We start from the raw sequence: 25,941 nt of genomic DNA on the forward strand, positions 1-25,941 counted from the left end.
TACAGACTACATAGGTTTTATGTACCTTTAATTAATAACTCTGAATAACATTTCGCTATACAATCTGATTGTGAATGGAACCTATTTTTGTTTCCTTCACAACCTCCATACTCGAATTTCCTACATTTCATTTTTTCATGGTTATAATACCAATAGACTTTAGTACCCTCACATGGACCAGAGTCTTTTGGTAGTTTGCAAACATCTTCGTCTAGTCCTTCTAGAAAACAAGTAGTTGTATGACAATAAATCACGGAAAATTCTTCATTCGTTTCTCATTATCTTCGTCAATTAATAGTCATTATTAAATGTCGTATTTATAGCATTATTGTCTAATTAATTAAGCTTATTTACTACTACTCTCATGCATTTTAAAATCAAATTATAAATGTCTACTATAAAATTGGATTAATAATCTAACTATTATTTATAATCTAAAATGAATTAAGCTTACCTTGGATTTTGAGTGGGTTTATACATTTATGATTGCATGATTCTTTATTCAAGAAATTATTTTGATTTCCTTTACAGCCGCCATAGTTAAATGATGAACAGGTACGTGTTGATTTATCATAGTACCAACGTGAATAGTTACCTTTACAAGGTCCAGGTGTAAGTGGTTGTTCACAAGGATCTATTTAAAATTAAAAACATATATATATAAATAAACAGTTATATTATTGAGTTATTATTTATTATACCCAAAGTATCAGGAACCACACAAAGGTGTTCACATTCTTCTCGTGATTGGAATTTATTATTATTACCAAGACATCCACCATAAACAAATTGTGCACATTGTTTTCGTTCTTGGTCGTAGTACCAAGTAGGGTAATATCCTTCACATGGACCCACGCTTTTTGGCAAGTAACATACATCTATATAAATAAATTTTTCCAATTGAGTAATATTAGAAATAAATTTGTGAATGATTTATTTATTTATGTACCTCGACCAGATGGCTCAACACATATATCTTTACATTCTTCTTGCGTTTTGAAACGGTTATTATTTCCATTACATCCTCCATACCAAAATCTTGAACAACCACCATACTCAGTATCAAAGAACCATTTAACAGTGAAATCTGAACAGCTACCTCGATCTTTGGGCTCTTTGCATCTATCTACAAGTTTTACGATAATTTTAATAATTTTAAATTTCAGTCAATAATTTATCATTGTATAGTTACCTCCAGGTAGAATGGGTTTAGATTGACATCCTTCGAAATTTTCCCCTTTAGACTCGGCTATACCATCTAAACAACATCCATACTTAGATGCCTCACAACTACAATTTTTAGTTTCATCTAGAGCTGGTGTATTTTTATCACCACAACATCCATATTGAGTGTATTCACAACCACACCCTAAGATAGAAAAACAAAAAAAAATTAAAATTATTATTTGAAAATTAACTTTTAGAATATTTTACCTTGCGAGTTTGGACCAAGTGCTTTAGTTATACCATCGGGACAGCAACCAAACTGGTATGTATGACACGCGCAACCTTCGTACTGAGGTCCTGAAGCTGGTGTGAAGTTATCTGGACAACATTTATGTTCGGTGTATTGGCAACTACAGCCAGCGTTATTTGGACCTCTAGCAGTTGTAGTATTGTCTGGGCAACATCCAAATGGCGTGTAAATACATCCACAACCTAAAATAAAAATCATTCGTATACAATAAATAATCACTAATAAGTTACATTTCATGTGTACCAATTAATATCACTATAACTGAACGTAATATGCTTATTGTAAATATTAAACAATATATTTACAGATTTTATATATATATATATATGTAAAATAAATTAAATAAAGTATTAAACATTATACAAATAACTCTAAAAAAATAATTTCATATTAGTAATTTTTGAATATACCTTGTAGACTAGGTCCATTAGCTGGTACTATATTGTCTGGGCAACAGCCATATTGGGAACTTAGACAACAGCCTTCTTTATTTGGTCCATGTGCAGCAGTAATATTATCGTCACAACATCCAAATTGTTCTTTAGCACATGCAGATAAACATTCTAGAAATATTAATTTCAAATATAAGGTTACTTTTTATTTGTCTAATCATCGAGTTACATAAATTTAATAATTTATTATATTGAAGTTAAACAGCTATGAGTTTTATTTTACCAATTTAAATTTTCAAAACATTATATTGTTTCAATCAATTACACAGGGCTTTACAATTTATAATATTATTTTCTTCTAATTTAAACTGACAGAATTACCTGTGTCATTTTCATTCAAAGTGCAATTATCAAAGTCAACTCCTATACATCCTTCAAGGTTGAATCCAGAGGCTGATGATACTCCATCAGGACAGCATCCAAATTCTGATAATTGACACGAGTCAGACGGTTGTTCTGAAGTAGATGTTACGAAAATGAAATCATCAGTTGTCACTGGAATATATGTAATGGTAGTTTGAATACATTTTAAATAATTTTTATATTATTATAATTATTTAATTTGTTGTATTTATTTTATATTACAAGGGCAGACAATTTAAACCTAAAAAAGGACCATAATCAAAATTTAAACGTTCTGTAGGCTGGATAGTGTTTGAATAACCTCTTATTTTTAATTCGTTTTCTTATAAAAGTTCTAAAATATATTCGTAAATTTATAAACTTAGGATAAGCATCGTTACTCTAGCAGTTGCTTATAAGTATATTTACTTATACTATATAGTAATATTTTAAATTAAATTAATGTTTGTGTGACACAAATATATTATAAATAACTATATACCGTTTACTATTATTAATTATTATGAAAATACAGATATATTTATTCTATAACGTGTTAAAGATATTGTATGAATTATTCCAATTAAAATATAGTTAAAATTATTCTAAATATTTGAAAATTAAATTTTTTGTAGAAGACAATAGAATATGTAACGGTAAAAATGTCAGGTCTTTGCAATTCATTTTTTTGTATTAAAATTTAAAAAAAAGTAACAAAATTGTTAATATAAAAATATTTAGTTATGTCCACACATAAATTCATGCATATGTATTTCAGAATTTTTAAATCAATGTGAGAATAATTTATAAGAAAAATTATATAAAATGTTTAATTATTTAAATAGAGAAGTTTGTATCAACATTTAAAGAAAAAAATTCAAAAATTTTAAGTTCCTATAAATAGCATAAAATTAGTTTAAGTACCTATTTTGAAATTATCAATGCGTAAACTGATCATTTAATTAACAGTAGTATATTTCAAGTTTCCAAGATAAATATTTTAATGGTTTAAATACACATAATGTAAATACTAAATAGTTTGAGTAGAAATAAATAATTTTTTTTACACGATATAAATTGTATTTTTATTTTAGTATTGATTGATCCTATTTTTTTCAGATTGATGTCTATCACGTTTTATACACGAATTGTATGACCATCAATATTCAAACTTACAATTATCTTGGCAACCAGCCATATTTGGCCCTGTAGCTGCGGTGACATTATCTGCACAACAACCATATGCCGTTTCCAAACACGAATCACATTCTCCTGATCCTTCAACGCAACTATAACATCCTTGGAAACTTGGTCCTGAAGCAGGAGAATTTCCATCTGGACAACAACCAAATCTGAAATTTAAATAAACAAATTAAAAATGATTAATTATTAATAATAACTAATGATAATTATTTTTATTTATATTACTACTAAAAATCATTAAACGTATTAATATTACTGTGTATTCTTGCATCCGAGATCTGGTACCAATGTCGTTGTCAATACAGGTAACTCAACAGGACATCCTTCAAAATCATTTCCAAGTGAAATACTAAAGCCATCTGAACAGCAGCCATACAAGGTAGCGTTACACATTGAAGGAGGACATCCTTCGTTTTTAGGACCAGTTGCAGGAGTCACGCCATCTGAACAACAGTTATGTTCTGTATCTTTGCAGGTATGTACATCCGGACAACCTAAAATATTTATAAAAAAAAAAAAAATCAATTGACACTTTAAAGAAATAATTAGCTTTAAAAATATATTTAAATAGACATATTATTTTTATAAATACCAGCACTAAATGGTCCTTTAGCGGGCGTTTTGTCATCAAAGCAGCATCCAAATTCTGATGTCTGACAACCGACTAATTTCTTTTTTTTCTTACAAATACGTTTGCCCTTTTTAGAAGCTTCAATTAATGGATTCTCCTTCTTGGTAGCTGCAATACAATACAAATATTAAATTTGTTTTCTTAGTTCTAAAAGCTATGAATCAAACGTTATACTTTTTTTAGTTGAATTAGTTACTGAAGTGAATGTTGTCATAACTTCAGATGTTTCGCTGGTATAGTCAGAAGTGCTAACTGACATCTCAGTTGATGATGCGATTGTTTCTAATGATGAAAGTGATGTAGATGGTTCGGGGCTTGATGATAAATTAATGGTTGATGAAATATCTGTAGTGGACATTGCATCCGTACTTGATTCAGTTATTGAATCAGATACAACAGTACTTTCTGTATCAGGGGAAGACATTGACACGGTTGTTAACTCCATAGGAGTAGTTTTATCGCTGTTTTCGGTACTATAATCAGCTGTAGATGATGAAATATCTATCAAAGTTGATATATTTCCATTATTCGTCATTGTTTCAGTTTGAAGTGTTTCAGTCTGAGATGTAATTGTTGTTGGTTCTGGTGATGTAGACGGCGACGCTGAAGAAACTGATGTATTAATGTCAGTCGTCGAAGCAATATCAATAGTTGTTGGCGTGTCAACCGTTGTATAATCCGTTGTTGAAATATCTGTGGTTGATATATCAGTAGTCGACATATCCGTTGTTGAAATAATAGTTGAGGACTCAAAGGTACTCGATAAGTCAAGGCTAGGGACATTAGTAGGTTTAGCATTAGAAAATTTGATTTGAGAATCTAAGATAGCTTGTCTCTTTTTCCGTTTGATTGGAGAAGTAGTAGTAGTAGTAGTAGTAGTAGTGGAGTTCGTTTTTTTTTGTGTAGATGTTATTTTTATTTCCAAAGGTGTAATAGTGCTTCCCTTTTCAGTATTCATTGAATCTGTAGTAATTTCATCAGATTCTTCGGATTTCGTTGTATTATTTAAATCCACACTAATCGTATTATCATCAGATGATTGTGTGTAGGGCGATGTTGTAGCCTATAATAAAATTAATAGTTACAAAAGTACAAAGATAACATTTGAAAAAAATATCAATGAACATTTTTTTCTTTCGTAAATAATACATAATACAGTTCATAGTCATACTAAGTTAATAGAAAAAAAAATTACTTCATAATCTGGTTCACTTGCAAATGGAGTAACCGTTATCATTTCATCTTCGCACTCTTCTTCTTCGAGCGTATCTTCTTCCGTAATTGGTTTCTTAGACTCAACAGGCATAATTTGATCTATTCAGAAACAAAACAAAGAAATACTTCTTTATCAGAGATATCAATAAACGGGGCTTGTAAATTTAAGAAAATAAAATTAACTTTTACCTTCACCACAAGGCTGTTTATTACACTCATCGCTAGAGTATAAAAGTGTTTCGGGTTTACACTGACTAGCATCCACAGTAGAGTTTCCAACCATACAAAATACCTTTCTGCTTTTTTCTCCAGAACCACAAGGTTTTGAACACTGTGTATTAAATTATTTTATAAATTAATAATACAAATAATTAAATAAAATCGTTAGTTAATTAATATTTAAACAAACCGCCGTCCAAGGGCCTGAAAACCATTCTCCTTTGCATGTTTCTTTACCAGTACAATTTTTAGTATCTTCGTATTTTTTGCTTGGATCGCATTTTACATTATCGACTTTTTTAATCGATTCACCGACTAAAGATCCGCAAAAAACTTTTCTAATTTGTTTTCCAGTACTGCATTTTGATGAACACTAGACACATTTACACATAATATTATAATAAAGATATATCGTATCAAATATAATAATAATAATATAGGTATTGCATTGTACCTCACTCCATTGAGTGGCATACCACTGATACTCGCATGCATCTGATGGTGTACAATTTCGGATAGTCTCTGGGTATTTTGATTTCTTACAAAATTGGCTATCATATAATTTTCCTTTGGAATTTGCACAAATCACTTGTCTAGTTTCGAAATCCAAGTTACAATCACCGCACTAAATTTAAATAGTTAAATAATTAAATAAAATTAAAAAATATGAGTTATAAATTGTTTTCTTACTCCTGACCACGCAGACGTCACCCAATCGACACCCTCACATGGACGCAAATGACATGCTTTTTCTGTGTCTGGCTTTTTAGTCTCACATTCGTCATCATTTAAGACAATAATTTTCTTATCAACTTTTCTGTAGCAACTAACTTTTCTTGTTTGTTTACCAGCTCCACACAATTGATTACACTGTCAATAAAAAAAATTATATCATAAAATATTGTCTGTCTAAACCAAATTTGTTAATTAATATATTAAAAGCTAAAACGAATCTTTTTAATTTTGAATATTGAATAATTAACGTTGTATTTCAATTACATATTAGGGAAAAAATTTATTATATTTTATATTTAAAAATAACAAGTAATATTAATCAAACTATATATAAGTTATAATATATAACATAATATACCAATATATGTTGATTAAGAAGTAAATACATTTTTGTTATTATTTATTTTTGAAATATTTAACTTCCCAAAGTGATTAGTCTTAAAATCAAATATCATTCAAAATTAGCGAAATAAATGTTTTGTTTTCCCGTGGTAACAATTTATTTAAGTGGTATCAAAATGTTCTACTGTTTGGCCCCCATAAGAACATAAATATATAAAAATATGTATGTAAATTACGTTATAAAAAACATTTAGATCACTTAAATTGGTCAAAATTGTTTTATCATATTATAACCGTATAATAACATAATTTTAATTTTCTTTAATGATATATTATTGCAATTTTTATACAATATTATGTTAAATAAAAATCATAAGAATAAAAACAATACTCCAAAAATATACTTTGTAAATAATATAACTGTTTAATATTGTTTTAAATAAATCTTTTGCTTACAGGTTTCCAAGGATCAGTGTGCCATAGTGGGCATTCTAGCCCTATATTGCATGGTTGTACAGTGGCCGGCTTTGCTCCGTCGTACTGGTTACAGTAATTACTATCTACGGGAACATCAATACCATTGATTCGTCGCACACATCCGACCTACAATTATAATTATTATTATTATCTATAAGATACTTAAAATATGAATAAAGAATATAGATTAATTGTAAAACAATTCACAGTGTTTTCAAATCACTTGGTGATGGCATTGAAATCTGACTTAATTTTGTTTAAAAATCGTATGATTATTTATTTTAATTTTTGAATTAGTTAGTTTTTAAAATTATTTTAAGTACCTACTTGGTCACTGAATACATTGTAGAAAAACCACCTTTCAAACTATTTAAATATTTTGTAAATTGTAGTCAGTAATAATTATAATAATAACAAAACATAATTATTATTATTTGCCAATATACAAAATATTATATATGATTATTTTAAATATTTTACTTCTCTAGTCTGTGTTCCGTTTGTTCCACATTTGTGTGTACATAATGTCCAATTAGCTGGCGCCCATTTAGGTGGACAAGGTTCCATCGAACACGATTGTGATTTTAATGGTTCCAAACCTGGATCACAAAGTTCTGCAGGTACAGGCATGGAGTCATTCTTTTGAGCACACCAAACGTCTCGAGTTCTTGTACCTTTAAGATAAAAATGTTAATAAAATATAAAGTATTTATATCCATGTTACAGCTTATTATATTTCTACTTGCATATTAACCAACTATACATTTAATAACAATTTCAACAATATATATGACGTATTATATATAGTGTATAGTATATACAGTATACTTGTACTTTATTTTATATTTAGGTAATTTTAATAATACACTAATAAACTGTTATAATATTATCATGAAATAGTGATTTTCAATTTTAACCATAGTTAAAATAGTAACTATAGTATATATTATAACCATATACTATATAGTTATATATAATTTACGAAACATACAAAAAAAATAATAATCTAATTTTTTTTATTTAATAATAAAATATTGAATGACAAAAATTTAACCGAAATTAAAAATATTAAAAATTCTAATAAAATAAATCTGAAACAGAATACCTAATACTTATTTTCAAAAGTATAGTACCTAAACAGATTATAGAATTGATTGAAGTCAATCTAAAACCACCTTGAACATTTAAGTCTCAATAATGTATGTTTTTAAAATAACAATAAAAAAATTTTATTTCTACTTTTTCTATCCGAAAACTTGATTGTGATTTGCGAACAAAATAAATAAATAAAATAAATTCGTTCAATATAGATTCTTATCATATTCTAAAGAATTAAAACTTAAATGAGTTAAACAGAAACTGCGTATAATGATTATTGTTTTAAATTTATATCTATGACAAAAATTTGTAAACTTTTGAAAAAAAAAACATTACTTTCTGTTAAATATGCGTGATAAAACATGTCAAGCAAAGTGCATAAATATGAAATGTATGGCTTATATAGTATTTATCTAATACGTAACTAAATTAAAATAATTATATACAATTAGAATCTGTTAAGCATAAAAGAAAAGATGACTATAATTATTACCTCCACCGCAAGTTGTGTTGCATTCAGTGAACTCATTATACATCCAATTGTATCCTCTGGATAATGTTAGCTTTGCGGCACTAGTTGGAATACTGTACTCGTACTCGATTCCGGGGTTAACTTCTTGATAGAGTAACTAATGTAATATAAATATCGTTAAAAATGTTTCTAACTATTAATAAACTAGGTAATATGTACAGAGTTTCGATTAAACAAAAGGTTTTATTTTTATCAAGTAAAAAGTTAATTAAAACTAATTGGTGTCGAGTTTGCGCCTATACTGGCTTAAAGGTTTACTATAAATCATTATTCATCATATAGTTAGTAGGTAAACATAAAAAAAACAAAATGATATTTACTACTTAATTAGTAGAAACTAGATCCACAATTCATTAATATACAGAACTATAAATTTTAACGCGATGTAAAATTTAATTAACAATTAAAATATTTGAACGAACATAAGAACCATTTATAATTATTTTAATTTATTGTTATAACTTTTAGATAGTAAATATAAAATTAAAAAATAAATATAAATTTTACTTACAACTATATAAATGGCTTCTGAAATTGGTCCTAAAGCTGTAATTATTTCGGGTGTGTAAAGTGCTCGCTTTTTCCTCTCGTAATGGAAAACGGAATTGCAGATTTTCAAGCTTCTAGGATAATCTATCTTCCAATTACCGTTTAGGTAATAGTGTCCAGAAACGTTTCTAATTGCTTTAAATATTACGTTTATGTAACAAAATATCAAGTAAAAAAAAGCACAACTGTTTTAAAACTATAAGTTACCTAAATAATTATTGGACGGCTGAATTTCCCTTACTCTTATGTTAGTAGCACCTGCCGGAATCAAAAGTATATCCGTATACCCTAGAAATAGAATTCAAAAAAAAAAAATCTAAATTATTTAAAACAAAAATATAATGGACACAAATAATACAATTTTATAATTAATTATTGTATAAGTACGTATAGTGTACTATAAAAATCGCTTTAAAATCCATACGTACAACACTGCTATTATAAATGGTAAATTTTATAAACAATTTTAAACATTTTAATGAGGTTTTTAATAATTATGATTGTTATGTAGCTACGTACCGTACTGTAAATCATTCATGTCCAAAATACCTTGAACGGTATTGCAGTTGGAACCATCTCCTCCACAGTTACGGCAACGATCTTCTCTTACCGGCGAACCCAATAGATTATCACATCCTACTGACTGAAATTTATGTTTATTTAATCCAAAAATGTATTTATTTTCATTAATATTATGATTATGATAATTAAACACGGGACCGTTTAAAAGTGCATACAATATTAGGTATGTAAGCGTAATACACGTAAGTGACTAAAACATTGATATAGTTCATATAACTGAAACTTTGTGATAGAAATATTGAAATGCATACAATATAGCGTAATTTAATTAAAGATGATGTCTAACAATCAAAATATAAATCACAGGTACAACGGTGTATGGATTAAGCGTGGTATGTCCAAACATCGATTAAAAATACTAGATAAGCAATATAAACCACGATAGTGTAAAAACTGTCTCGAACACAAATTTTAAATTTAATTAATAGAGCGATAATAATTTGAATAAATTCTCAAATATCGTTCATCACGATAAAGAAGTACAAATAGGTAAGTACCTCAAAAATGACTTATCGTATAAAAATACATTTTTTATAGGAAGTACTGAAAATAAACATTACCCCGAACGAATAGTTATAATTTGAATTACGCCGGAATAAGCATATGCAGGTACTAGATAAATAAAATACTTATACAAACAATAATGACTTTTATAATTGTACAATGGCATTACCAAACATTTTCCATCGACGCAAACGTCTAATTTTTCTTCATCACACGGTGTACCATCGATTACTTTATTTCTATGCCTGTAATAAAATCGTTCCCCTTTCGGCATACAATTCAGTTCACATTTGTTTGGAGCTTTGGTGTAGGGTACCCATCTGTGTAAATAACATATATTTTATGACGTATGACAATACAAAGTTTTTTTTGTTGTTTCCACTTACTCGTATGTCAATCCTTCAAACGGTACACGGTTAAACGCACCGCATTGTTCCAGTCGGAAATCCAGACTTTTTCTAGGACATTCCTGTAAAAAAACCGTGGATATTCAGTTCGTTTGCTTTATAATGTTCATTATCACGATGAGTTAATTGAGATCGATTTTTGATAAATTATTATGGCATAGATCAATATACTGTACTTAATCGATTTTGTTAATATTACATGTAATATGCATTCGATAAATGTATTCAAGTGTGGGCTTGATTATATTATGTATATATATACTGTTATTAAGAATATGAGATGCATACTACTGTATTACACTAAACTGATTTAGTAATTTAAAAAAATACAGCTATAATTTTTAAGGATAATTTGTATGCTTGTAACAAGTGTATACTCACTTGAATGTTACAGGAATAATATCTTTTCGATGATCCTGTACAATCTTCGGAACCGTCTTGTCTATAAACAAAAATAAGTTTTAAGTAAATGGATGTTCCTACCTAATATTATATTATTTATATAAGAAACTCATGAGTCAATTCGAGCTATGCGAAAAATTATTTAATGGACACCGGATACCGTTTATTGATATTTGCCAAATAAAATACAAATAGGTACTAATTAAAAAACAATATTTTTGACTAATGCATTTCTAAGAACTCTTTACCTACAAATAAACGTTTTAATAGAAGTTCGCCTTGAAACTCTTGTGAAATTTATTAATAATAAAAAGTTTTTTTTAAAATTAAAACTTAAGCGTATTGCATGAATTATTATGAACAATAGATAATTCTATGGGTATACTTTTATTATTTTCAATAAAATTAACGATTTGTGTGTTAATTAGTGTATTGTCTATAGTCTATACTTATATAAAATGTATTTATTTATTTTACATGAGAAATGTGATTATATTGTATGTTCTTTGTCTTAATTATGTTTGTATGGCGCAATTATTAAGTAATTTTTAAATTAATATGAATAATAATTTAAACGAATAATATGTTGATGACCATTAAGGTGTGGTCTATTATCATAATATCGTTGTCAGTACTAAAAAATATATTACCCATTAGTTTATTTTTATTTTATTAGCTACATAATTGGATGGATGATCAACCATTTTTTTTCTTCTAAGAACGTGTACTATTAAATTATAGAAAGTTCAGTTAAAAAAAGTCTGTGTCAGGAATAAAGTCGAGTATAAGTTTAAAATTTCTGTGTTAAATGTACTGGCTTTTTCATTTTTCGTAAATAATTTATTTTCTTAAATAAATTATGAGAAAATTTAATTGTTTACCAGTTAATAATGTGTTATAATTGAGAAATGGCCAAATTTGCTTAATCTATTTAACTTATGTACCAGCTAAATCGCTTTTATAGAACATTAATTCATGCTAAATCTATATTTCATACCACATATATATATAACGACAGACTATCTAGATTTAAATTGGTACATGGATTCATTACAGAATCTAGTTAAAAATTTTTACCCATACTATATAACGAAAATTGTCTTTATGAAATAATTTATTAAAGTTAATTTGACAAATACGTTTTAAATAATTTTTGTTTTTATAATTTAAATTTTTTACTGTGTACTATCTATAATATTTGTTCATATATATAAATTGAACAATAAGTGAATGTGGTGATATTTATGAAAAACCGGACATGATTCATAGAATGAATAATCTTTCCATTAGAGGAACTCCGTATATCTTATTTATTATTAGTAGTAGATTTGTAGACGTGACGACATTCTTAAAATGTGTAAAAATAAATTGTTTTATTTCATATTTTATTTCGGTTTAATATATTATATTATATATAGCGTAATCTATAAAAGTTTAAGGTTAATGTCTTAATGAGTCGATTTACTGCACGTTCCGAAGTCAAACACTATTAGGTATAGCTTACTGACATCGGTTTACCTATAATTATTACTAGTAGAATTTAAATATCGACAATTATAGAGTTTTCACAGACTCACTCTATAAACTAAAACAATGATAATAAAAATAAAAATGTTTTATCTATTTCACTGCGTGGCGTTCATCGAACACAGCCGACGTGTTTCATTCTATATAAAATATTATCATAATCATCTCTGAGGGCTGATACGTTCGATAAAACCAAAAGCACGCGCAGAATGACCATAAATAATATGTAAGCACATTGAAATCCATACAGACATTAACATTATTTCAGTTCTATTATTTAGATAATAATAAACTTCGTACGGTTTATATGCTTATAATAGGTACACGTGTCCGTGTCATAATACCTGGATGTCAGACATCTCCTGGTCTGAAACGCGACTCCTCCGCCGCAACTACGGGAACATTGGCCATCGTCGGACCACGGACTCCATTCACCACTCTCCGAGGCACTGCCGTCCAGATAAACATGATACTCTGGTACGAATCCCGAGCTGCTAAACGTATTGTTCCATTGTTGTCTTTTGTGTCGACCATGTCGGAGGTGATGCTACAAGAATTCAAACCATATATGATACAATTATTAATATTAGATGTACACCTAATGGACAGCGATAAACATCGATCAGTTGAAATCCACGTTGCATTAAATGTAAACATTATTATAATAGGTACATAATGTAATATTTGAATTTAACGATCTGACATTTTAGCGCAATATATACAAATCATGTCATGCACGCGTTGTGTTTTGAATTAATATTTATTTGTTTTCAATGTTTTTCGCGTAAATAATAATAATATGTATCATGTTTCTCGTCAATATTACGATATGAATAAGAATATATTATTATGTTTACATTGACCCGACTCAAGAAAAATGTATATTTCACCAGGATTTTGTACAAATATAATTTATAAATACAAGCGTATACAACCCAATATAATATATGCAGTTCAGATAGGTAGGTGTTTCAATTCATATTAATAATGTTTAAAATGAAAAATAACACCCGATTATTTCAACAGACAAATTATTCTCATTATACAACACACAGCCAGTGTAAGTCATATTATAATATGAAATGACTAACGTAACGTAACCATAATTCTCTTTATAAAATTATTAGATTAGATCTCAATATTTTTTTATGTTGTTTAGGCTGTTCAGTTGTAGTGACAAGTGCTTACAAATAAATATACATAAAAAACTCATTCACTTCTTATAATCCTATTTTAGATTCTAAATCAAGTAAATTTTTTTTTATGATTATCAATTTACATTTTTACATTAAATACCTATTAATAATGTTGAAATACTTTGTGTTCATTTTATATTTTTATTCGCATGTGTACTATGTCATGTTGTAAATATAATAATTTTACTTTTAACTTGAGAAATATACGCACATATTCCATTGTAATTATTAACATAACATTTAGGCTCTAGGTGTTTTAGATTGAAAATAATTTCTGTATTCTCATAATAATTAACTAATCAGTATAATAATTAGCTTACACGTATTACGTTGAAAAATTAATGAACCGTGATCAATAAATAAAATCTTAATAATCAAAATATTTGATTTCATTTATACACCAATGTGATATCCTTTACCAATCACCTACTTATAATAGCTATTTATGCGTATAACCTACATATTATATTTTAATTTATGGGGTTAATACAGACCACGTATTAAAATAAAATCTTGTTTATATTTTCATTTTATTTTTTTTTTTTACTCATCAAATCAGTCTTAATTGTATCATAACAAACCTGTTAATAATATCTAATAAAAATAAAGATTCGATAAAAAAAGGTGTAGACACAAGTGGCGGTGACCGGACACGTATTGTAACGCCAGACATATATTATGAGATCGGGAGTTCGTTAAAGGTGATTAATGGAGTGTTAAAAATAACGCCACGATACCCTGTCACGGCTTGGACGTTTCTCACGATTTCCTAATCATCGTGGTCGTGAAAAGAAAAAAAAAACGGTGCAAAATGAAGAAAATAACATCGAAACGCTGATGGTTATGTATCGATTACAAAATAAGAGAATATATTAAAATAATGTGGTGGATAATATTATAAAATAATATATTTTCTACGCCAAACCGTATGAAATCACAAGTATATCTACATAGTCTACATACTCAACATGATATACGTTAGTACATACAAACGCTATTTGCATGATGTGTATTTTTTATGGTTCTGTATACTTACAATATAAAGAGTGAGCATGCACACCCCCATTTTTTCATTTTATACCGAATTTAATTAAATTTAAATTTTTTATATTTTTCGACCATATTATAACATTTTTGAGATTTGAGTGCTAAATTGTTGTAACTAATTCAAAATTCAAACGAGTAATTTTTCAGTAATTAAAATGTTTATTATATTAATAATGTAAGCTCTTAAAAATTGTTTTACAAAAATATAAAATAGATGTCACTTCGAGTATTCATTATACTTGGACCGTTTTCATAAATTATAAATATTACCTAATAAATTAATCGAGATCACTAGAATTTTCAAATTACCATAGCTCTCATATTGTAGCCATCACCATGAACTCGTTATCTGTAGAATACATAGTCGACAAGCTCAACAGTTCAAACACTTCTTCATTAAACCGGAATAAGGGGATGATCGTGTTTGGTGAATCACTCTGTATACATTTATACAATATATGGGTACATATTATATTAAACGTGCGCGATGCCTGTTATGAATATATAAGATGCTTATCCGGAAAGAACGACCGATTCGTATTTGCCGTGCGTGTAACTCGTCTTTAATATTATAATGGACCGTTTGTCTCGTATTACGTATAGGTATTTTGTTAAACACCACCGAAATACCGAGAAAACGAGATACTCGATACGTTGTTATCGCGCCTTAAATAATAATTATATTCAAGATTTTATATTAAAATGATTTATCATAATAATATTAGGATCCCGCGCGTTATGTTAAAACATAATATTTTCATCCTTAAAATCTCTAATCTAAGGGAGAGCCTCGAAACTATTAGTCGCATAACAATAATATCAATCGTAGTAATCTATAACGTTAGACGATATTCTAAAAACGACAACGCACTTCGTTTACTTACGGATCCATTTCGGCAATTAATTAAGAACGTACACCGACTTACGATATTACACGTCACTGATGTATCACATTATATGGTATATTTATTATTTCTATAAATCTACTGACTAACCCGACCGGACGATCAGTTTGCATAACATTTTATATTTTTCACAAGAAATATTTTATCGGATTTGTTAATATTTATTTTTGTATTTATTACCAACTACTTACTCGTATTACTATACCTACATATTTTTATTTATGTATCTACCGTAATATTATGCGTTGTTCGTATTTAATACTTGCTGATCCTCCATAGCATTACCCGTGACAGATTAAAATATAATGCAAGTCAATTGTTTTATTGTTTGTTACAAGCAATGACAAACACCCTATTTAAACAAATAAATATTCGTTTTTCGTAAGCCAGCAAATCCCTGTGCGAGCCCTTCTTTTAAGTACAAAATTTAAAAATTGGCTTCGAGCCGTCGAGGTGCACAACCGTGGCTATAAGATATAACCTATATATACCATTAGTTTCAAAAACGATAGACTTGGCTCTGAATCGCTTACACGCATATGCACAGACAATGCCTTTTATTAATATTTATAGTTGTATACCATATAAGTAAATAGGTACAACTGTTGCCCGCTATAATTAATAAGTGCTGTAAGTGCCTATGTACTTACATTAACTACATTATATCGGGTGTCTTGTTTAAAATGTCAACAAGTATTCGGTATGACATAATAATGTAAAATATTATGACGATGGATACCCAGCAGTAGTTTTCAATCACAATACCGACCGTGAAACAGATTAAAAAATAGTCGGATTTTCCACGCACCATGGCATCAAATAGCATTGTCACATGAACATTATATTTTATTATTATCATTTCCACAAACACATTATTCATAGGGTTTTCATATTTTCGAACCAAGGACACCCCTCGTGGAAGAGCATTGTAATTTTTCCTTTACGTGAGTGCGTTAAACTTTAAAAGAAACTCAAAATTCAATAAAATCAGTACAACAACCTATACAAATAGGTACATTATTTTGTTATTTATATAGTCCAAGTCACAAGTGCAATTTATGTTAGTATCGATTAATTTATATTTATGCATATTAGCATAAGGATAATTTTAGTAAATAGGCAGTGAAAAGTGTACGATTGCGTTTTCAGTAGTTAATTACTTATTGTTAGTCACATTTAAAATATATTTTAATCAGAATTTGTTGAAATTCAATTAATTGCTAATAAAAAATAATTTTTGAGAAAAACTTGTCATTTTTATAAAACTTAATGATTTGTGTATTGATAAATTATGGTTATTATTTGTCAATATTTTGAAATATAATATGGTACTCATAAACTTTATTTATATAATTTTATCAGTCAATAAATTCATCGATTACGAAAATTTGAATTGAGAATTATTTATTTTATGGGAAGGTGTGCGTATTAACTAATAGATTTTACTATTAGATACACAATTATCACTAATCAGGGCAATGAAAAAAAAAATCGATTTATATTTATAAATATTTTGGCTGTTAAAAAAATGTAAATGTTCCATTATCAATACATTACATTATAGTAAGTTATAGGTACCAGTAACCTTACTTACTATAATAGTATCTATAGTTACTTATCCAAAATTGAGTCGTTATAAATGTGTAGACTGTGGATAATAAACATGATTTGTAATAACTATAATAAAATTTGCCTAATATTACCTGTGGGTATTACTGACGATAAATTATTAAGCTGAACACTTAAAACACTTTTTTACTACTTATTCTGTAAAATCGCGCGTCTTGTAATCTTATATTAGATGTTATGAACTACAAAAATTTAAAAAATATTTAACAATATTATTCTAAATAATACAGGATCAATTACGTTTCATGTCCGACTGCAGATAGATAGTCAATTGTACACTATACAGTGTTGAAAAATACAACACGCATATGCACTATGCAGTTAGCATTATACACCTAATGTGTAGCTAGTAGCCATTTATGTTAACACCCATAAGAAAAATTAACCATTTATTTCGTTCAACGTTAATACAAATTATATATCCAAAACTAAGCAATTATCTATGTTATGAATATTATGGTAAAAATCATTATGTATAATTATGTTTAAAAGAATTTCATGAACATATATAATATGAGGTGTAATGTATAATGTTTTAATTCTCACTTATACAAAAATAAATCTTTTGGTAGTAAAAAAATGTGTTGTATACTATGTCTAAATCAGGAGTACTTGGTAATTGGTTACTGAATTGATTTAGTTGTAAAATAAATTCCAATAACTTAAATTTTAGCAGATATTTAAATTTACACTGAAAGTATAATTGTTTATACTAATATACTTATGCATCAACGTTATCGAAAAGTGTTTGGTTAGAATAAAATGGTTATAGGTTAAATACTTCATACAAGACCGCTACGGTATTTACGTAAATAACTAGAATTCTACATCAATCTAACGTTTCATCGATTTGATGAAAATAATATTATAATCACGGACGGCTGTCAACTTAAGAATTTAAAATGTCTTTCTATTGTTTGTCTGTTTCTTTTTCAAACTACCGTCTTTGCATCACCTGCACACATAACTATATAATATATAGGTAACTATACACTTAACATAAATAACTGCAACAAGATACCAAATATATAATATATATATATATATATATTATGTGCAGTGTATAATATAAATGTTATAATAGTAGAAGTTTATTATTGTTTAACAGTGGAATTTTAAAATCCTATTTCTCGTAGGTTAGGTATTTATAACAACGTCTGTGCAATTGGAACAACGGGCACGTATTTCCGACCAAATAAAAAAATAAAAATCATAAAAATGTATATTTTTTTTTAATCTACACCAGTAGTTATGGTTTACTATAATATAAAGAAACCTCATTGTGATCTCGTCGATTAAAATAATAGTATAAATGAAAAAAACATATATATATATATTAGTAATTCGATGTTCGCCATTAAACCTATATGAAAATGTCCAACGAAAGATTTTCAAACTAACACTTGAAAAAGAAATTAAACTTATACATTCCTTTAAAAACTACATGTTATATTGAAAATCAATTAATGTTTTTGATTAATAACATAAATATTAATTATTCACATAATACAAATAAAAAACAACTTCTAAAAAAACTAATACACAGACAATTTAGGAGCTAGACTCTTACCCGTCTAGGTAGGTTCATATCTATAGATTGGTGGATTAGTATTTAATTCAATAATGCTATTATAATATAGGTGCCTACATTGTTACTTTGATTTATAGCTCATGCGGTAAACATAGCATTAAGTTGAAACTAACCACGAGATAAACACGGTCTTAAGTTGAAACTAACCATGCACCCGATCGAGTCAAATGATATATCCATTATTGCTGCTACCACTAACCTGGTAGGCTTATAGGTACATATTATAATAATATGACTATATGAGTATAAAATGGAGGAGCCCACCGCCGTCCAGAAGATTTCCTGTTTAATCTTCATGGTTTATTTTTTTTTTTTTTTTTTGAATAATTATAATTTAATTCATAACAAAGCAAAGAGATATTTGTCATATTTTCGTGTCTATTGTGTCACATAACAAACTTGACTTTAAATCACCATTAAGACGTGTTGATAAATAGCTTTCAGTGACCATTATGTTTCCGTTTTGCCGGACAAAAAGACGGGTATGTGTATATAAATCAAAAGGCCACACATATGATTTATGAGCATTAAAAATCTGTGTTAGAAAAAAAAAGTGGAATAATAATTTATTTGTATATGTATTTATTTTGAAATACTATTATTTTAATCGCTCGACGAACAGGTGGCAAAAGGAATGAGGATAAGATCTTAAGATATTTTTTTTTATCGCCTAGATTATTTTAGTTTCTTGAATATCTACACATCATAACGTTTAGTCGGTGGATTATTTATTTTTGTTTATTTGAATGCATAAGGGCTTAAGTTTTGAATAAAATAATATCTACGGATTTCATTGTGTATAGGTAAAAGTAACAAACAATAATATTATAATACTATGCAGTTAGGTATGGTGAACATTGAACATTATGTAAAACGAGGCATGAAATGTTTTTTAATTTTTAAATAAATTTTTATTTTTTTAGGGTAATTCATTATTGATCATAAATAAAAATCTGTAAAAAATAATATCAAGATTCAGAACCTATCAAGACGTAATCATGTACCTTACATTTATTACAAAAAAAATCTTTACCATAAAACGCAATGTCTTGATATTTGATGCCAAAGAAGTTTCTACAGATAGTAGGTACTAGATAGTTAAGCTATGTAAAAATTTGAAACAATTCAAAAATAAATTTAATAATATTATTACGAATGTAAATCAAGTTTAATGATGGATAATAATGCATCTAATGAGTTATATAGACCAAATATAGAATTTAAAGTGAAGTGGTAAAATATAATATATAAATTATGGGTCGATGACTTAATGCTTAATACGAGTTCAAGAATCGCTCAATTTTTTTATTACTCTGTTTTCATAGTTTTCATTTACTGATATTAGGTACTTAAGTTAGAAAACTGGTCTTGAGTACCAGATTTATTAGCGTACACTATAACGTTCGATGAACGTAGTTGTAACCATTAAACTGCATTAAATAATATATGTCTGTACTCTATAGTGTAACGAACTAAAGAGACATTAGTGCTGACACATAACATATAATCAAAAATTAATTAATCGGCAGTTTAGTAATTAAATTATTAAACATATCAAATCTTTAATCGATAATAATATTAGATAAATATTTTTATATTTCCATTACTGGATAACTATGCGTTAAGACCTTTGTTTTTAGCAAGCAACATTAAATTATTATTATCGTGTAGTACCACTAGACACATGTTTCACTGCATAACACAAAAATAAAAAAAAACTACCCGCGACAGTGGATTGGATATAACATTAGGTTTTTACGCCGAACGAGTATATTTTACGAAGTCGTCAGTCATCCGGAGTCATATATCATATCGTATTCGTTGACAACTGTAGCGCATACGTCCGTCTGGCGCACCCGGCTATCCGCCGTCCGCCGATTGCAGGGGCCCTTAGACATTTTTCAATACATGGAGTCCACAGCCAAATGGGAAAATATATATTTAAATCACTTACGAGTCGTGACTCGGCAATTTCAAATTATTTATGAACTAATAACGAAGTATGGTCTATTTAATGCGTTTTGTATAGTATTTAAATATGTTCTTATAATTCTATGCGCACAAGTTAAGTGTGAACAAGTGAGTACATATTTAAAAACTTAAAATTTGAAAAATCAAACATAGATCTTTTGTAAGCCAATAGTATGTTACAGCTGGATTCGTTAAATCGTCTGTTTTATTGAAAAAAATCATTAAATTTATATAAAAAAAAAAAATGAAATTATTGATAGGTTACGGATCTCTTGGAAATGAATTTAAAAAAATCAACTATTTTAATAATATTTAAAGTAATTTATACTTATTGTGTTATTTTGTCTTACAATATATTTTAATCTTGGTAAAATGGTAAATCATTGTTGATTAAAATTTGTTTTTAATTATTTTAATAACAAACAATTTTAAAGTAATAAATTGTTTTTTAACCAAAAATAAAATAATTATTTTATTTCAATGCATATTATTATGAAGGCTATTGAATGTATCGGGACACCGGGGGCCCGATCACGAGCCAAACCCGACAATGGTTGACATGTCTTTTCGTACATTTCGTTCCCATCGGCGTTTGTCCCGGTGGATATGAGTCACTTTCGTGATATATACGTAAAAATATATATGTGTGTGTGTGTGTGTGTGTGTGTGTGTGTGTGTGTGCAATGTAAGGTGCACAACGAGTGGTAACGACCGGACTCGGACGCATCGCCGAATGCCGTTGTGCGTGTGTGCGCGTTGCACATTTCAATAAACGCGGCAGGCACCCGATTAGCGGCAGAGCTGTTTGATGTTCGCATTGCACACAATATACGTGTACACCGCGCACATGGCTAGCACGTGTATATGGTTTTGATGAATGGGGGGTTGGAACGGACAACAAGTGTAACGTTTACGTGCAATGCATCGCACGGGAAAAAAAAAATCAAGTTATACAACGTGCACATTAAAACTACACGCAGTCGTTCGTAAGGTATATTATTATAAAACACGACCAAATAATACTAATTTTTCCACGATATAACATGATATTATTACATAGCGTATATTAACCGCGTAAATGTAATACTCGTAACGATAAAAAGCTTACCTGTCTGCTCGATGATACGGAGATGTTAAATGATATAATTAGTATCAATAGTGCCAGATACCTGGGAACAAACAAAAAAAGTTTTAACAACAATAATATAATATTGTTACAAATGATTTTTTTCATTTTTTTTTTTTTTATTCATTTTTATTTCGCGTAGGTACGTAACTCGTACCGTCCCGTTGCGCTGTACACATTGTTTACTGCATTTGTTTTTGTTTTGTTTCCGAACAATTCACAATATTCATAATGATTGACCGCTATTTATCGAGTCATATTATATAATCGAAAAACGATCGTATTACTATTTAAAACGTGCTCGGGTGATTTAAATCGAAAACCAATATTGTAGGTAGGTACCTATGGGCTATAATATTCATTTACATGCGATACGATACTCGTTCGTATAATCATTTAGATGTTACAATAACATTAATTATATTTTTCGTGCCGAGTAAAAAAGAAAAAAAAATGAAGCGGCGGCAATTATTATACATCAGTACCCGTCTCACTGTGTGGTAAACCTCACACGTCGAAATTATCACAAACAGATTTAAAATATAATAATTGATAGACCCTTTTTGCACTCTCAGACTTTTAATAAAACACGTGCAATGACAAAAATATACAAAACAATTATCTTATCTCATTATTTTGAGCAATGGGACTCTAAAACAAACAAAAACCAATCGACGGTCGCAAACAATCGCGATTGTCTTGCCTGCCATACAAATTCTAATCTTTTTTTATAATATTGTTAATTAATCAGTTTTGCGTTATTATGAAGAAATGTGAAAATAATAATATGTCGATTTTTTCAGCAGTATAATTAGTCATATTCAACCATCATTTAACGCTCAGAATAATGATGTATTAAGTGTTAATATATTCCATATTATGTGCATTATGACAAGATAATCTGCGAAAATCACAATCATCATCGTATAAAACGGTAAATGTTTTACGGACAGTAAATGTTATTAGATATAACGCGTGTTGATATTCCAATTTAATTTATGTTCCATTACTAAATGTCAAATTTTCATAAATCATTTTCTTATGAAACATATCACACCATGTATAATTTATACCTCAACGAACAGCATATTAATGTATGACATTTTATTTAATATTCATTACAATCATTACATTATATAAATTGAACGAGACACCCACTTTTTTTACAATGCATGATTCTCTACAAATATATTAATTGGAAATTGTTTGAACAAAAATTTCTATAAATTAATATGTATAATGCATTAATGCATGTCCTAATCTGACGATACGATAAAGTTATGAATTGTGTTTCATATCGTCTGATCGTCCTCACATAATATAACTTATTTATACGTTATAGATATGAATTATGGGCTATGGCTACCGTGACACAAACATTTTCGAATGGTAAAGACAAAAAATCTCAAAAAATTATATTTTAATATAAATTCCAATTTTTTTTTTATGGATTTTATTATTGAATATAAGTTTATGGAGAAAACATATGGATTTCAACAAAATATTAAAATACTGTAAAGGTATGTTGTACGTTTTTTTCAAACATCCTGGATTTCTGACAATTGTAAATGGTAATTTAGTTCTAAATTTAAAACGGATATGTTAAAATTTAAAACTGTTATGGTATAACATGTTTAAATATTAAAAAAACTTTCGTGATTTATCTATAAATACGATATATTATAGAGTATCCGGATGAAACCGGATGAAAAAGCATAACAATTCTACAATTAAAAACAGATGTAGAACTTGGTATATAAGTAGAAGCACATTTTTCTCGTTTTATATCATTATATATTATGATAAAATTATTATTTTCATAATCTGAATGTATTTAATAGTTCTAATAATGTATATTTTTTATGAGTATACAATATAACAAATAAATGTAGGTACTAAAAATATTAGATTTTCAAAAAATTAATATGCAGTTTTTATAAACTTATTATTATTAAGAAATGTCAATACTCAATATTTAATTTTACTTAGATAGTATGAAACAGCTGAACTGTTATTAATTCATTATAAATTAATTCAAAACAGGTGCCGCGTGTCAACAAAGGAATATTTCAACATTAATGGGGTAAGGATAAAGTGAGAACACTGGTATTCACAAAAAAAAAAAAAATAAAAAATAAATTGTAAATTGTAATAATTATTATTGTTTTAAAAATGAATTATTTATTTTCTTATTTATTGGTAATATAAACAGCTAGAATAAACAAATTATTATCAAAACATTTAAATACCTACATTATATTATAATACTATTATACCAGTATAAAATCGTTATTTAATAATTTTTTGAACATAAACAAATCAATTACTTCAATATAATAATATAGTATAAATTATTTTCTTTTTTATTTAATATTATTTGAATGTATACAATATATTAAGTGTTATTCTGAAAATATCACTGAAGTATAAATTTACTATTAGTATTTTTTTTAAATAAAAGTTTCCAAGAAATTCTCAACACGATTTTTTAATCATTTTTCGGAGACGCTTAGGATCCCCGAAGAGGTGTAAAATAACGTAGTTAGATACGCGTTGACAGATGAGCAGACAAATAAATCTTAATGTGATCGGAATGAGTGTAAAAAAAATAACTAACCGAAAAATAAAAGAAAAAAAAAATTAGGTAGTAGGAGAACAGTTTTAACGATTTAATCGAATATCAAGGGACACGCATTCCTCCGACCGATTATTGTGGACCGGTAGACGTAAAGAAGGCATCAAAAGTAACCGACAACGTTGACCGAAAGGGGGCAGGATAATGGAAAACAATGATACCGTATAACACTGTAGGTACCTATATATATTATTATCCCTTTTCCAGACAAATTGCTATGGGCTTGAAGATAATTGTTGTAAAGAAAAAACAACGTTACCTTATAATATTGCGTTATTATACAATATTGTGTCCTAACACTTGTATGAAATTGGAAATATTAAAATTTAAATCAAAATGGCATTTCATTATAACATTAAAAACCGATTAAGCCAAATCATCGTTTCGGCTACAGGAATATTTATTGACATCGTACATTTTAATTGATGTGTATTAAATTTTTTGAAAATTTCTTATGTAGATTGGAGAAGTTTAATCACAAGATATTAATTATCAGTATTGATCGCCGTTTATAATTTCAAGTCTTAAAATCTTTTTGCACCTAATAAGCATAAACGTATCTATACACATTATACAGACAGAAATTAATCTATTTAAATTATTGCTGTGAGATTTTTAGTGGAGATTACTGTTTGTGATCTTACAATTTGTTTACCGTGTTTGTATACATGGCTATAAACACGCGATGGATATTATACCTGCGTTGTGATAAACGATTTTTATGACGACCGTCATTATTGGACACGTCTCGTCATTCACAACTCGCGTCTCGCAGTACTTACTTACTTTATTTGAAGAAAAAAAAAAATTATTATCTCCACGTGTCCCTAGTTCATGTTTTCGATTACCGGCGGGAGACCGATTTCGATATATTTTATCTCATACCTTTAGATGAGCAATCCCGCCGTATGCGCGCAAGACGGAGAACGAACGATTAATAATAATCATTGCCCCTCGTACGTACAACATGTTTACATTTCGAATTCGGTTAAAATGTTATTTACAACTCGGACGTTTTTATTGTAACCCGATGGCATAACGCGGAATGCAAGATAAAGAAGTCGAGAGACGGGGGTTCTATAAACATATTATTATATATTGAATGGATGGATTTTATTTTATTTTAACGAGGTGCGCGACGACCCGC

General features: G+C 28.2%; 1 protein-coding gene across 3 annotated transcripts in view; it reads right to left on the minus strand.

Annotated features, from left to right (window-relative positions):
• LOC113557039 (papilin) overlaps positions 1 to 25,941 on the minus strand; it is a 48,620-nt gene that overhangs the window by 9,751 nt on the left and 12,928 nt on the right. For all 3 annotated transcript variants that reach the window (XM_026962317.1, XM_026962318.1, XM_026962316.1), the window contains exons 2-28: positions 22,142 to 22,202; positions 13,039 to 13,241; positions 11,147 to 11,207; positions 10,745 to 10,827; positions 10,528 to 10,678; positions 9,792 to 9,915; positions 9,480 to 9,560; positions 9,235 to 9,407; positions 8,685 to 8,820; positions 7,574 to 7,767; positions 7,073 to 7,219; positions 6,230 to 6,409; positions 5,994 to 6,164; positions 5,730 to 5,912; positions 5,510 to 5,651; positions 5,301 to 5,419; positions 4,280 to 5,168; positions 4,067 to 4,213; positions 3,731 to 3,968; positions 3,448 to 3,623; positions 2,251 to 2,424; positions 1,888 to 2,040; positions 1,435 to 1,659; positions 1,193 to 1,369; positions 950 to 1,126; positions 702 to 878; positions 455 to 634 (exon numbers count right to left, since the gene is read on the minus strand). In XM_026962317.1, coding sequence (XP_026818118.1) covers positions 455 to 634; positions 702 to 878; positions 950 to 1,126; positions 1,193 to 1,369; positions 1,435 to 1,659; positions 1,888 to 2,040; positions 2,251 to 2,424; positions 3,448 to 3,623; positions 3,731 to 3,968; positions 4,067 to 4,213; positions 4,280 to 5,168; positions 5,301 to 5,419; positions 5,510 to 5,651; positions 5,730 to 5,912; positions 5,994 to 6,164; positions 6,230 to 6,409; positions 7,073 to 7,219; positions 7,574 to 7,767; positions 8,685 to 8,820; positions 9,235 to 9,407; positions 9,480 to 9,560; positions 9,792 to 9,915; positions 10,528 to 10,678; positions 10,745 to 10,827; positions 11,147 to 11,207; positions 13,039 to 13,241; positions 22,142 to 22,202 — 4,922 coding nt within the window. The remainder of the gene's footprint in view (positions 1 to 454; positions 635 to 701; positions 879 to 949; positions 1,127 to 1,192; positions 1,370 to 1,434; positions 1,660 to 1,887; positions 2,041 to 2,250; positions 2,425 to 3,447; positions 3,624 to 3,730; positions 3,969 to 4,066; positions 4,214 to 4,279; positions 5,169 to 5,300; positions 5,420 to 5,509; positions 5,652 to 5,729; positions 5,913 to 5,993; positions 6,165 to 6,229; positions 6,410 to 7,072; positions 7,220 to 7,573; positions 7,768 to 8,684; positions 8,821 to 9,234; positions 9,408 to 9,479; positions 9,561 to 9,791; positions 9,916 to 10,527; positions 10,679 to 10,744; positions 10,828 to 11,146; positions 11,208 to 13,038; positions 13,242 to 22,141; positions 22,203 to 25,941) is intronic.

The sequence above is a fragment of the Rhopalosiphum maidis genome, chromosome 3 (genome assembly GCF_003676215.2).
Source record: "Rhopalosiphum maidis isolate BTI-1 chromosome 3, ASM367621v3, whole genome shotgun sequence".
Lineage (NCBI taxonomy): Eukaryota > Metazoa > Arthropoda > Insecta > Hemiptera > Aphididae > Rhopalosiphum > Rhopalosiphum maidis.